Source organism: Petromyzon marinus, chromosome 3, assembly GCF_048934315.1.
Source record: "Petromyzon marinus isolate PM22_M1 ecotype Great Lakes invasive population chromosome 3, UKy_Petmar_22M1.pri1.0, whole genome shotgun sequence".
In the NCBI taxonomy this organism is placed as follows: domain Eukaryota; kingdom Metazoa; phylum Chordata; class Hyperoartia; order Petromyzontiformes; family Petromyzontidae; genus Petromyzon; species Petromyzon marinus.
Window position 1 is genome coordinate 9725689 of NC_133669.1, and position 15628 is coordinate 9741316.

At 51.9% G+C, this 15628-nt stretch overlaps 1 protein-coding gene across 1 annotated transcript in view; it reads left to right on the plus strand.

Annotated features, from left to right (window-relative positions):
* LOC116953251 (uncharacterized) overlaps positions 1 to 15628 on the plus strand; it is a 46974-nt gene that overhangs the window by 2120 nt on the left and 29226 nt on the right. Inside the window, exons 2-16 of the mRNA XM_032973291.2 lie at positions 2445 to 2596; positions 5519 to 5634; positions 6998 to 7140; positions 7682 to 7899; positions 8108 to 8211; positions 8451 to 8569; positions 9497 to 9632; positions 10719 to 10801; positions 11216 to 11338; positions 12011 to 12112; positions 12766 to 12924; positions 13618 to 13700; positions 14235 to 14385; positions 14496 to 14537; positions 14790 to 14869. Coding sequence (XP_032829182.2) covers positions 2445 to 2596; positions 5519 to 5634; positions 6998 to 7140; positions 7682 to 7899; positions 8108 to 8211; positions 8451 to 8569; positions 9497 to 9632; positions 10719 to 10801; positions 11216 to 11338; positions 12011 to 12112; positions 12766 to 12924; positions 13618 to 13700; positions 14235 to 14385; positions 14496 to 14537; positions 14790 to 14869 — 1811 coding nt within the window. The remainder of the gene's footprint in view (positions 1 to 2444; positions 2597 to 5518; positions 5635 to 6997; positions 7141 to 7681; positions 7900 to 8107; positions 8212 to 8450; positions 8570 to 9496; positions 9633 to 10718; positions 10802 to 11215; positions 11339 to 12010; positions 12113 to 12765; positions 12925 to 13617; positions 13701 to 14234; positions 14386 to 14495; positions 14538 to 14789; positions 14870 to 15628) is intronic.

Genomic DNA, 15628 nt, shown 5'->3' on the forward strand with positions numbered 1-15628 from the left:
GTTTGATAAATCATTTGGAATGAATTCCGTGTTATAATCGGCCAGACCATTTGTTAACCAAAGCTGGATTCCATTTACGTGATGCTCATCAGCAAAGCGTATCATCTTAGACGAATCCCATTGGGTGATCATAATAAAGCCAGTCATGATGGTAATGGGAGATAACAATCCACTAAGCGCCTGCAAATGAACTGAATGAATCGCTTCATCTCACTGGTGGATGCCCTCTCCATCGTGTTTCGTTCTTTGGCTCTCACTTTGTTGTTAATCTCGACACCTTTGCCATCATCCCTCATCGAGGGCATATCTCACCACCGTGATGCCACAGTAGCGAGATGTGAACTACCTCGAAAAGTGTACATGAGGTCATGGGTTCGATCCCAACCTTGACGCCTGCTCTACATTTGGAGTTTGCATGTTCTCTACGTGGTCGCGTGGATTTCCCTTCGGGTCCTCCGGGTTTTCCCACCTCATTAAACAACACGCGTTTAGAATATTTGGCTCCTGCTATGAATTTCCACGTGATACGCCACTTCGTTGAGCTACCACTTGTGGCTAGGTTGCTTCTGAAAAAGAGTTGTATAGCTCAGTGGGACTCACCTGGAAAAATAACACATATATAGTTTATCTTCTAAATAGCAAGAGTATATCCTGCAGAAGCGCACTCACTTTTAACGAAATAAAATTGTTCTCTACTTTGCACGTCTTCTCCGAGTGATGTTTCTATTTCAGCCTCTTGGGGTAAATCCGAGCATGCTCCGATTGCTCAATGCTTCTTTAAGCACCTTTCATCTTTCATTCCATCTTTCTTTCGCCAATGTCCATGAACATAAACATAATAATTAAAAAGCAACACACCATTCTTGTGCATTAGTTAACACCCCCCGCAAAACAAACTCAGTGCATATATTATATGTTATGACATATGGATCGTTCCATTGGGATACCAAGGTGACGTGGATACAGGTAGGAGTCTAGGTTTATTTGACACTCACGAGGAAAGCTTGGTCGCTGAAGGGGGTGTTATACGTGTTTATGGCCACCAAGGGCGCCTAAGCCCAGCAAACACGCGCACATCACGAGCGCCAGATCACGCGTTCTCAACCATCGCGTTGATGATGAGCCACCGCTTGTAATGATTAAATCTAGCAACCCGCACGTCCTTTGTACTTCACCGTCCATCCCTCTCAGCCAGCCAGAAATACTTTTAATCTTATAGAAGGTCTTGTCTCTCTCCACCTTTCTCTAGCCTTATCTGTAATGTTTATAACAATTTATTTTTTTATTTTTTTATTTCCCTTCTATGTGACTTTACCGAAAGAACCAATAATATGAATTCCTGCAGTCACGAAAGCTTTAAATCGAAAAATCCCAATTTATGTTAGTTTCTCTATTCCTTCTGTTCCCTCTTCGACCTCTCCCTCCCTCTATATCCATCTCCTCCCTCCACTGTATCTCACCCACTCCCTTCCCCACTCTCTCCCTGTTCGTCTCTCTCAATTCTCACCCTCGCTCTCCTTATTCCCACCACTCCCGTTCCCGTCGCACTCTCTCTCTCTTGCCTCTCCCCCTTCCGCCCTGGTACTGCTTGGACGTGGGTTCGACATCCCGACCCTGACGCCTGCTGTATATTGTGAAGTTTGCACGTTCTCCCCTCGTGGTCGCGTAGATTTTTATCCGGATCCTCCGGTGTTTCCCTCCACATTTAGAATCAACATGACGCGTTTAGAGTAACCGGTTGCTACAAATGTCCACATGATGATAAGCCACTTCGTTGAGCTATATCACTTGAGATTACCAGGTCGCTTCGGGATGAAAAAAACCCACAGCTGTATAGCTCAGTGGGCATTACCCGGTAAGATAAAAAAAAATAATTCGTTTCGTTTAACCTCCTTCCTCAATCGCGTTTACGTTGTGGGGTCCGTGGCCAGGGAGGGTGGGTGGCGTGACGTCGGCATGCACGAACCTTACGTCATGACACAAATTATGCGTGCCCGCACCCACGCCAGCCAGCAAAACTTTACAAAAAAAATGGTATAATAACTCACATATTAGAGAATTTGTAAACCTGATTTTGTTTTATTAAACAGAGCTACTGCCGTTGAGTAATGCTGAAGCTTGCAATGCAGAGATCGCCGGTTCGATTCCCCGGCGCGGCAGTCGCAGTGGTTTAGGAGTGCACTCACCATCAAGTGACGTTCTCTTCCCCTCTCACCTCCCATTACAAAGACAAAGATCCCCCCGCTCCCCCCAGTATAGCCTGAGTAGACTGTTGGGGCAAGTGCTGTAAGCGAGCACCTATGAAGGCCGGCACGGTACACGAGGTGGGTGGGGTGGCCAGCGGCACCACGCCGTGAGCCGGGACTCGAACTCGATTCGGCGGAGTTCGCTCTAACCACAACTACCGCCCCCCCCCATCTCCTCTTCCCTCCCTCCTCTTATAGCCCCTTGCCACGCGGTGTGCCCCACCTCATGGCAGGAGTACAACGGCCACTGCTACTACGTGTCCACCGAGAACTTACCTTGGGCGGGCGCTCGCATCTACTGCTTGCGCCACGGGGGGGACCTGATGAGCGTCAACTCGGCGGGGGAGCAGGTGGGTTGGTGGGATGCTCGGGAGGTGGGGGGGGGGTGCTTCGGCTCCCAACTCCTCTGGGATGGCGGGTGGGGGGCAGTAGAGCTGATGTGTGTTTGTGGGGGTGGGGGGGCCACCGGCCCACCCCCAACGGGGCCCACCCTAATAACCGCGATTCACCGCGAAGGAGCGTGAACTCGGGTGGACCACAGGGGGCGTTTGGTGGTGCAGGGCCCGGCCCAGCACCCACCTAGAGCCGGCCCTCCGGAATTGCTGATGGATTTTTTTTGCATAAATCATAAAGCCCGAGGTACTTTCTGTGTCCGTTTTTTGTGCGTGTGGATTTAAACTTATGGCCCTGCTAACACCGAAGCCTACTCACCATGATCATGCACTCACCCCCCCCTACTCACCATGATCATGCACTCACCTACCCCTACTCACCATGGTCATGCACTCACCTACCCCCACTCACCATGGTCATGCACTCACCTACCCCTACTCACCATGATCATGCACTCACCTATCCCCTACTCACCATGATCATGCACTCACCTACCCCTACTCACCATGGTCATGCACTCACCTACCCCTACTGACCATGATCATGCACTCACCTACCCCCACTCACCATGATCATGCACTCACCTACCCCTACTCACCATGATCATGCACTCACCTACCCCTACTCACCATAGTCATGCACTCACCTACCCCTACTCACCATGGTCATGCACTCACCTACCCCTACTCACCACGATCATGCACTCACCTACCCCTACTCACCATGATCATGCACTCACCATGATCATGCACTCACCTACCCCCACTCACCATGATCATGCACTCACCTACCCCTACTCACCATGATCATGCACTCACCTACCCCTACTCACCATGATCATGCACTCACCTACCCCTACTCACCATGGTCATGCACTCACCTACCCCTACTCACCACGATCATGCACTCACCTACCCCTACTGACCATGATCATGCACTCACCTACCCCCACTCACCATGATCATGCACTCACCTACCCTCACTCACCATGATCATGCACTCACCTACCCCTACTCACCATGATCATGCACTCACCTACCCCTACTCACCATGGTCATGCACTCACCTACCCCTACTCACCATGATCATGCACTCACCTACCCCTACTCACCATGGTCATGCACTCACCTACCCCTACTCACCACGATCATGCACTCACCTACCCCTACTCACCATGATCATGCACTCACCATGATCATGCACTCACCTACCCCCACTCACCATGATCATGCACTCACCTACCCCTACTCACCATGATCATGCACTCACCTACCCCTACTCACCATGATCATGCACTCACCTACCCCTACTCACCATGGTCATGCACTCACCTACCCCTACTCACCACGATCATGCACTCACCTACCCCTACTGACCATGATCATGCACTCACCTACCCCCACTCACCATGATCATGCACTCACCTACCCTCACTCACCATGATCATGCACTCACCTACCCCTACTCACCATGATCATGCACTCACCTACCCCTACTCACCATGGTCATGCACTCACCTACCCCTACTCACCATGATCATGCACTCACCTACCCCTACTCACCATGGTTATGCACTCACCTACCCCTACTCACCACGATCATGCACTCACCTACCCCTACTCACCATGGTCATGCACTCACCTACCCCTACTCACCATGGTCATGCACTCACCTACCCCTACTCACCACGATCATGCACTCACCTACCCCTACTCACCATGATCATGCACTCACCATGATCATGCACTCACCTACCCCCACTCACCATGATCATGCACTCACCTACCCCTACTCACCATGATCATGCACTCACCTACCCCTACTCACCATGATCATGCACTCACCTACCCCTACTCACCATGGTCATGCACTCACCTACCCCTACTCACCACGATCATGCACTCACCTACCCCTACTCACCATGATCATGCACTCACCTACCCCTACTCACCACGATCATGCACTCACCTACCCCCACTCACCATGATCATGCACTCACCTACCCCCACTCACCATGATCATGCACTCACCTACCCCTACTCACCACGATCATGCACTCAACCAACCCCCACTCACCATGATCATGCACTCAACCAACTCCCACTCACCATGATCATGCACTCACCTACCCCTACTCACCACGATCATGCACTCAACCAACCCCCACTCACCATGATCATGCACTCAACCAACCCCCACTCACCATGATCATGCACTCACCTATCCCCTACTCACCATGGCCATGCACTCACCTACCCCTATTCACCATGGCCGTGGAGGACTCGTGTGGCATCTGTGGTGGACTGCGTGTGTGAAGATGGAACCCAGAGTTGTCATCGCTCACGAATTTCTGCAGAGAGAAGCACTGAGAAAGGGATTCATGCTGGGAATGAATTCACCGAGAGACAGAGGAACGCATGTATTGTAGAACATCTACGCCAAGTTGGAGATGTTTTTTTTTCAATTATAATTTACTCATTATCACCATCGCCTTTAGAAAAGTAAGTGGGCTAAGGTGGCAGGGCACGTGGGTGGACCGGTCGCCTCTGGTCGAGACTAAACGAAGGAGTAGCAGACGAAAGGAGAGAGCACGTGTGCAGGAGCTATGGATGCCTCGCGCGTCGCGAGAAAATAGTGAGCGATGGTAACGCCTTTGGTGAGGTCTTCATTCAGAAGTGGATCGATTATGGGTGACGACGATGTGCTGTACGATTTGTATTTGTGCGCTTTTCATTTGCGTTCTCGTACTGTGCGCTGTATGCGTGTTCACGAGGTGCACCTAGCCTGGCACAAGAGTGCGTTGTGACACCTCACCGTCACTTACGGGCGATTGGCAGCCGCTACATCTGTGGATGTTCTTGTTGTTGCACCTGTTTCAGAACTGGATCGCGTCGCACCTGGTGGGATCGAACCTCTACTGGTTTGGTCTGCACGACCAAGTGACTGAGGGGGTCTATGAGTGGAGCGACGGGTCCCCCTACCTGCCGGAGCTCCAGTGAGCGTGCACACACGTGCACACCTGTGTACACCTACCCATACACGTGCACACCTGTGTACAGCTACCCATACACGTGCACACCTGTGTACAGCTACCCATACACGTGCACACCTGTGTACAGCTACCCATACACGTGCACACCTGTGTACAGCTACCCATACACGTGCACACCTGTGTACACCTACCCATACACGTGCACACCTGTGTACACCTGCCTATACACGTGCACACCTGTGTACAGCTACCCATACACGTGCACACCTGTGTACAGCTATCCATACACGTGCACACCTGTGTACAGCTACCCATGCGCGTGCACACCTGTGTACAGCTACACATACACGTGCACACCTGTGTACAGCTATCCATACACGTGCACACCTGTGTACACCTACCCATACCCGTGCTCACCTGTGTACAGCTACCCATACACGTGCCCACCTGTGTACACCTACCCATACCCGTGCTCACCTGTGTACAGCTACCCATACCCGTGCACACCTGTGTACACCTACCCATACACGTGCACACCTGTGTACAGCTACCCATACACGGGCACACCTGTGTACACCTACCCATACACGTGCACACCTGTGTACAGCTACCCATACACGTCCTCACCTGTGTACACCTACCCATACCCGTGCACACCTGTGTACAGCTACCCATACCCGTGCTCACCTGTGTACAGCTACCCATACCCGTGCACACCTGTGTACAGCTACCCATACACGTGCACACCTGTGTACAGCTACCCATACCCGTGCACACCTGTGTACAGCTACCCATACACGTGCACACCTGTGTACACCTACCCATACACGTCCTCACCTGTGTACACCTACCCATACCCGTGCTCACCTGTGTACACCTACCCATACCCGTGCACACCTGTGTACACCTACCCATACCCGTGCACACCTGTGTACACCTACCCATACCCGTGCACACCTGTGTACACCTACCCATACACGTGCACACCTGTGTACAGCTACCCATTCCCGTGCACACCTGTGTACACCTACCCATACCCGTGCACACCTGTGTACAGCTACCCATACACGTGCACACCTGTGTACACCTACCCATACCCGTGCACACCTGTGTACACCTACCCATACCCGTGCTCACCTGTGTACACCTACCCATACCCGTGCACACCTGTGTACACCTACCCATACCCGTGCACACCTGTGTACAGCTACCCATACACGTCCTCACCTGTGTACAGCTACCCATATCCGTGCACACCTGTGTACACCTACCCACACTCGAGTACACGTACATACACCTGTGTACGCGTGTGCTATAGGAAATGGGGATGATGACGATGATGATGCGGATGATTCGCGTGCTGCAGGAAATGGAGACCTGGGCAGCCCGATGACTGGCCGGACGCACAGGGGGGATCTGGGGAGGACTGTGGGGACATTGCAGCTGGGGACGGAGGGTTCTGGAACGACGCCTCGTGCCTCCTGTCCCAAAAGTTCATCTGCGAGAGCGGTGAGGGGGCGCGGTTGCGGGGAGGGGGGGGGTGTTGGGGGTTTGGAGGTCAAGGAATTACAGTGGTAGATATACAGGTTATTGTGTCCTTCTTACAGATATCTCCAATTGTTCAGCACATTTCTTTTAAATGACCTTTCATATTCATCGTGAAGCCAACTTAAGAGATGTTTTGTTGTAATTGTTTTATTTTGTATGCAATTATCAATGATGCTAAAAAAATGAAAATTAACAACCCAAACACCACCGCACACTATTACACCATCATGACATTGCCACAAATCTACACGAAACACCACAGCACCATCACTGCACCACCTCTCCTATAATTTGTCTTCTTTCTCAACTGCAATGCCAACTGTGTCATCGGCGAGATGTCACGAGGTGAAGAAGAGTCGTGCTGTCTTCTACTCAGTGCCGAATGGAGGAGATAAAAAACCCAATGACTATTTAATCACGCGCTGCGTGAGCGGCATACCTCGGCACACCGGCCCTGCCTCTGAGAGTAACGCTCCCTTTTCCACCTTGTCGCTGCCCCAAGGCCCGGCTATGCCGGGCTGCGACGTGGGCTGGGAGCTGAGGGGCGACTCGTGCTATCTGCTCTCCGTGTCACCCGAGCGCACCTGGCCGAACGCGCGCACCTACTGCGTGAGAAACGGCGGCGACCTGGTCGCGGTCACCAGTGCCGACGAGCAGGCGCACGCCCTTGCGCTCGCGCAGAGGCTCGACAACGACCCCTGGATCGGCCTCTCCCGCCTGGTAAGGAAAGCCCCGACGGTGTGGCAGGTTGTGCGTGGCGGAGGTGCCGAACACTGGGGCAAATCCCAGTGCTTTTACGAACGCTTTGGGACAATTGCTTTTTGAAACCGGGACGTTTGGTGGCTTTAGGCTACGAGTGATGTTGCTCGGGCATCACAGGCGCGTGCATGCGGTGTGCGTTTGTGTCTTTTTCTTGTCGTTCAATCAGACGTGTACAGCGTTTGGCTGCCACGGGAACAGCAGTGACTTCCACTGGAGCACAGGAGAAGTGTTCTCATACAGCAACTGGGATACCGAGGAGCCTGACATAAGGTGACCTTAACCCCTGATCCCTGAATGTGACCCCCTAATTCTGGCCAACCAACAGTACCATACAGAAGCCCAAAACAATGTGACTTTGATCCTGATCGCTCATCAATCAATATTCATTCTTACCGTATATGTACGTGTGTTTTATGAAATTTGAATTGGAGAAATGAAGATAAATATAACTGGAAGAAATTGTGAACATCTCAAGATTGGCGTGTTTATGTGTGTGTGTGTGTGCGTAGTCCTGAAGCCCACAAGCTGTGTGTGAAGATCGTACGTATGCCGGGGGAAGACACGGGCGGGTGGATGACCAAACGATGCGGGGAGGAGCGGCCCTTTATCTGCAAGCGCGGCCTCAACAGTGCGTGATGGTGGTGGTTATTGTAGTGGTCGTGGAAATGGGGAGCGGTAGTGCAGCGGTTAGCACGCTGTGCTACGAACCCGTCGGCCAGAGTTCGATTATCGATCATGGCCACTAACGCCAGTGACAATTATCTGAACCGGTCCTGGGCCTCCTCTAGGTCAACTCAGCCTGAAATGAGTACATGTAGAGAGACAAAGTGCGGCCGGGCGTAATGGTGGCCACCCACCCCAACATTTGCCATGCCGGCCTTCATAGGTGCTCGATAACTGTACTTGCCCGAAAAGTCTGTTAAGGCTGTATGGGGCGGTCTTTGTCGTTGGGCCATGGACGTGGCGCTGGTGGCTGTAATGATGATGGTGACATTTGATCCTTATGGTGGTACCCCGGGGTACCAAATAATACAAATTGGCCGAGGCAATTAAATATTTTATTTCTGGGACACTATTTTTTTCCAGGGGTTTACTTAGCTCCGCGACTGGGGTACCAATCAATCCGAAATCAGTGCTGCTCCGCGATCTCGAAACGCCAAACATTATCATTAAAAAATCCGTTATCGAAAATTTTAACTTTGAATCGTGCATCGTGTACAGCTAGTCTAGATAAGTCGATTGCCGCATTGCTGACCATCAACAGACCAAAAATGATTGCATCACGGACAATATACGAGAGCCGGGGTAATATGGTACCCCGGGGTACGACCATAAAGTTAATTTGTAGTGTTAATGGTGATGGTGACGATGGCATTTGGTGTTGGTGACCATGACAACAGTGTCATTGATGGTGAATTGATGATGGTGTCTATTCTAATGACTACAATGATGATGCCGACGGTGATGCTGATGGTGAAGATCGTGTTGACGACGGTGGCCATGGTGATGCTGCTGATGATGTCGATGATGATGTTGGTGTCGATGATGTGCACAGCCGTGTGCCCCGAGGGCTGGGCCCCGTTTGCGGGCCGCTGCTACTGGGTGGTGACAAGCCTCGTCCGGAGAACAACGTGGAACGAGGCCCTGTTCACCTGCCAGAGGGTCGGCGCCCAGCTGCTGTCCATCAACAGGTGACGCCCATCATTAAACCATCATCTTCACTCTCGAAAAATCACCATGACGTAGACGGGAACGCCGACTGGCACAGGATCAGTGCTTGCTCAGCTGCTTTCCATGAGAAGATCACAATCTAGATTGAAAACTCGTTTATTTAGAACCACTTTTTGTGTTTAGTTGTCCTTCCCCCGCACCTCCGATTAGCACGGTTGGCTACGTACGGTGCGAAATAAATTCAACATACATACATCACCATCACCCATCATCTTTCTTCACCATCACCAGTCACCATCACTGATCACCATCGCGAGGCGAGTCATCACCTGCCTGAGGTTTTGGCGCCCAGCTGCCCTCCATCAATCTGTGTGACACCACCGCCAATATCACCAATCGCCGTCACCAATAACCATCGACAAACACCTTCACCAGATTACATTACCCATGGCCATGACCAATCGCCGTCAGGAGGTGAGACGTCACCTGTCCGAGGTTCGGAGTTTAAATTGGCTGGGCTTTACCTGCATCATCCGCTGCCATGTATTCTGATATTAGGGACCCACCAGAGCTATGCACTTTTAACTCTATATTGAAAACTCATTGCTTTCGAACTGATTTTTGTGTTTCGTTTATTGTCCTTCCTCCCCCGCACCTCCGACGTACGGCGCAAAAGAAGTTCAACAATCATACATTTTAAACCACACAAAACTGCGCCTGCATGTTTGTAGCGCACGTGATTTAGAGTGGGTGTGTTGCGTCGCCACCGCCGCGGTGAGAGGTGGCGTAGTTGTTTGCGCACTGTGCTACACACCCGGGTTCCCCGAGTTAAAATCCCGGGCACGGCCAACATCATTGGCGACCGATATCTGAAGTGTCGCCGGGCTTCTTTGTGGTCGACTCGGTCTCTTAAACTAGAGTCGGGTACGGCGTGTGAACATCGGTACCGGGGAGACAAAGACAGCCGGACTTCGTAATGGCCACGCTACCGCTCCCGTTGTGCGCCGTGCTGGCCATGATGGATGCTCGCTAACAGGACTTGCCCCAACAGTCTGTGTAAGCTACACGGGGGTTCTTTGTCTCGTTTTCTCTGTGCGTGCCCGCAGTGTTGATGAACAGGACTTCATCAACTCTCTGATTCCTGACCTCCAGAACAACCGAGTCGTGGACTTCTGGATCGGAGCGTCCGGTTGGTCCCCCCCTCCCCCAGAGACCAGGCGATGATCATGATGATGATGGCCATACGATATGCTGTTGATATCAGCAGTAATGGCTGTGATGATGATGATGGCGATGATCACGATGGTTTGTGGCGATACCGACGCTTGTAATGGTAATGATGGTGATGACGGTGATGTAGTTACAGCGATGATGCTAGTGCTGGTGGTGATGTTGGTGATGCTGCTGCTGGTGATGGAGATGATGTTTGTGCTTTTGGTGATGGCGTTGATGGTCGAGGCTGATCATGGCTCTCATGCTGCTGCTACTGCTGTTGGTGGTGTTCGTAACATTCACGCTGCTGCTGTGCTCGTGACGGTGGCGACGAGGCCAGTTTCTCCTGGTGACGTTAATGATGTTGACGACGGTGCTGGGTGACGTGCAGACAAGGAGCGCGATGGCGAGATGAAGTGGTCCGACGGGACGGCCGTGTCTGGGTTCACAAATTGGGCTGCGAATCACCCCCGCAACACGCCCGGCCGATGGGACTGTGGGCAGATTTACACTGGTGGGTACGCACGTGCACACGCATACACGGGCACGCACAGGCACGCTTGTGCGCACATACGCACGTACACAGGCACGTGTACACGCACGAACACGCGCAACATGTTCACACAGTACCGCGCGTACGTATGTAAGTTGAACTTTACTCTTTGGTTCTATTCGGTAAAGTCACGTAAAAGTATAAAACAACAAAATTTAAAAATTCCCGACGTTTCGGCCACAACACAAGTGGCCTTCATCAGGTGAAGGGACCAAGTGGCCTTCACCTGATGAAGGCCACTTGTGTTGTGGCCGAAACGTCGTGAATTTTTTATTTTTATTGTTTTATACTTTTACGTGACTTTACCGAATAGAACCAAAGAGTATGGATCCTTGCAGTCACGAAAGCTTCAAATCTAGAATAAAGTTGAACTTCCTTCGCACCGTACAAAGCCAACCGTGCTAGTCGAAGGTGCGTACGCGAAAACGTGTGTACGCATACAACCATACGCATGTACACGCATAAACACATGTATGCACACACACACACACCGACGTACATACACACAAGCGTGTGTGCATGGATAGCGCTACGCAGTCCTTGCTCTCTTACAACTTCTGTCGCCCCAACCTCACCCCGCCCCCGGAATACCTCGTGACCCTTCCCCCCCCCCCTTGCCCTTCCCAACCCCAGGCTCAGAATCGGGCAAGTGGGAGACGACCGACTGCATCAAGGTGCAGAGCTTCGTGTGCGAGGTGCACGGGGGACAAGTGGTGCTGCCCACGGCCTCGCCAGGTGAGCACGCGCGTGCGCGCGTGCGTGCGGACAATCCTGAATTACCGCTCCGTGATATCGCTTCCCCCTGTAGGGCTGAACTTCGGCCGGATCTGTGCGGTCTGACGACACGGCACACCACATCTCATCACACCTCTCGCTATGCCAGCGGCTACCAGTCACACTGCACACTCCGGTCTACGAGTGACCCGGGAAATATTTGTTGAGCGATTGAGCCACGCGCCCCCACTCCTCAAAAAACAACTAAGACAAAGATACCCCGTACAGCCTGAACAGACTGTTGGGGTAAGTGCTGTTAGCGAGCACCTATGAAGGGCGGCACGGCACACGAGGGGGCGGGTAGCCAGCACCACGCCCGGCCTCCTTTGTCTCCCCAGTGGCGATGTTTACGCACCGCACCGGGTACTCATTTGAAGCTGAGTCGACATAGGGGAGGCCCAAGACCGGTTCAAATAACCGTCACTGGCGTTGGCCGTGACCGGGAATCGAACCCGGGTCGCCGGGTTCATAGTGCAGTGCGCTAACCGCTACACCACCGCTTGCCACACACACACAGACACCCGCGCCGTCCCTGACCCCCGATCTCCCCCGATCCCCTGCCCCCACCCCCTGATTGTATCGACCGCCCCCACCCCCTCCGCCCTTGTCTCAAGACGGCTGGTGCGAGTCGGGCTGGCTGCTGCACGTGGACTCGTGCTACCTGTTTGAGCGCGAGACGCTGCGCACGTTCCAGGCGGCGCAGGACTTCTGCCAGCAGAAGGCGGGGGCCCTGGCGAGCATCCACAATGAGGACGAGATGAGCTTCATTGGGGGTGAGATTCCCTCCCTCCCTCTAGCCAGCCAGCCAGCAAAACCTTTTTTTTTTCAAATATAGTATGATAGCCAATCCTCCCTCCTACTCATCCCCTCCACCTTTAATTACCTAGATTGAAAACTAATTTCCTAAGAACTTATTTTTGTGTTTAGTTTGTTGTCCTTCTCCCGCACCTCCGATTAGCACGGTTGGCTATGTACGGTGCCAAAGAAGTTCAAGATGCATATATACGTGGCTCTCAACTCAATTCATCCTCTGATTGAGAATGAGGTGGCTGTGGTAGTTGACGTTGAGGTAATTGGGGTTGTTTTGTTTGCGGTGGGTTATGATGGTTTTGGTGGTGGTTAGTGGTGTGGGGAGCGGTAGTGTAGCGCTTATTGCGCTGTGAACCCGGCAAGCCGAGTTCAATTTCCCGCTCACGGCCAACACCGGTGACGATTGTCTGAACCGGTCATGCAGCTCACCTAGGTCGACTCAACCTCAAATGAGTACCTGGTGTGTAAACATCGCCACTGGGGAGGCAATGGTGGCCGGGCGTGGTGCTGGCCACCCACCCCCTAGTGTTCTGTGACGGCCTTCATAGGTGCTCGCTAACAGCACTTGCCCCATCAGTCTGTGTGGTTGGTGGTGGACGTTGAGGTGGTTGTGGTAGTTGAGGTGTTCACCCCACCTGTGTGTACCGTTTCTGCAGCTCACTTGAGTGACACCTCCTTCATTGGCCTCAATGACATCGTCCACGAAGGCACCTGGGAGTGGGTGGACAACACTCCTACGGTGAGGACGGCTCGCCCACCCACTCACTCGCCAAAGCACCCTCTGACAAGCTCACCAACTCGCTCAGCTACTCACCCACTCGCCCACTGACACATTTACTCAACCGTTCACGAACGCATTCACTCGCTCGCACACTCACTAATCCACTCAAATACTCAGTCACTCACTTACTTGGTAACTTCCTTACTCATTAATTCAATCTCTTTCATCCTCTTAGCCTCTCATCTAACAACTCACTGGCTCACTGATCACCTTATCACCTCATGTCGCCCCGTCTCCTTCTGACCGCTAATTTTTCGTGCATCCCGTCACCCCGTATCTCCCTCTGTCTGCTCATATCCCTGTCTCCTTGTCACCATTGTCTTCCCCTGTCTTCTCGTGTCTCCATGTTGCCCCGTCCCCCCGTGTCTCCCCATCTTCTCATGTCCCCCTGACTTCCACCGTGTCTCCCGTTGTCTGCACGTGTCCCCGTGTTTCTCCCTGTATCTAACCATGTACACCCCGTGTCCCCGTGTCTCCCCATTTGCACCCCAGGATTACCTGCGCTGGCGCGAGGGCCAGCCGGACAATTGGATGAACTCGGAGCACTGTGTGACAGTGCTGAACCCCGCGGCGTACGGAAGCGCCGAGTTCAACGACATCAACTGCAACCAGCCCCACGTCTACGTGTGCAAGAAGCCCAAACGTGCGTGCACACCCCTCGCTCACACTCTGCGTGGTTGAGTGATCTACGTGGTTGAGTGTTCTGATTGGTTGATTAATCTAATCGTTCAACATGTTATGTTTAATTTACAGATACGGGCACTGGACCAAAACCACCCACACCGACATACCCGGGTACATTATATACACACATACGCCAAATAATATACATACTCGGCTAAATAATGGTATCCAGATGAAAGATCGTGTGATATCCGGTTGAGAGGTCACATGATATCTGGTTGAGATGTCACATGATATCTGGTTGAGATGTCACATGATATCTGGTTGAGATGTCACATGATATCTGGTTGAGAAGTCACATATCTCGTTGAGGGATCACATGATGTCTAGTTGTGAAGTCACGTGATGTTTGCTGTGCTTCAGGTTGGAATCAGAAGTGTGGAAGTTGGATCGACGACCCCATTGGACCATCGTGTTACCTCATCCGCGACACCCACTACAAGGTGGGCTTCTCCCGCAAACCTCCTCGTCTCATCACATCTTCTTCGCTAAACACACCACCTCGTTCTCCAATCGTCTAATCACACACCCCCTCACCCTACCCCTCACGTATGTTAATATGGTGCGTGTACTCGTGTGGGGAGCGTTAGTGTAGAGGTTAGCGCACCCTGCTACAAACCTGGTGACCCGAGTTCAATTCCCGCTCACAGCCAACACTAGTGACGGTTGTCTGAGCCGGTCCTGGGCCTCCCCTAGGTCCAGTAAGCCTTAAATAAGTACCTGGTTCGATGTGTAAACATCGACACTGGAGAGACAAAGGCGATCTGGCATGGTGCTGGCCACCGATCCCCTCATGTGCTCTGCCAGCCTTCATAGGGTGACACAACATTTTTGGAGCTGTGTCAGTGCCGTTTACGCGGCCGCAAATTTACGTCAAGTGCGTCAGCAGCGTCTTATAACCTATTGTAAATATTATTTTGACGATATGCCACATTCGAGTACCTATGCCCTGTCTTGGACATATGGCTTTATCACAATTGGTGTTTGTACATTTGAAACATACTGTATCGGTAAACACGAAAACCACGAGTTTAATTTACAAAAAAAGGTTCATAATATTTACATTATCCAAAAAAAACGGATATTAATTATTCGTGTACATATATTTGTGTTTCTAATTCTAACATATATTTGTTCACGTTTTTGGTTTGTTGCGGTTGCACCCGATTCAAGAGCCGAATGGCTCACAGGGCTACACCAAA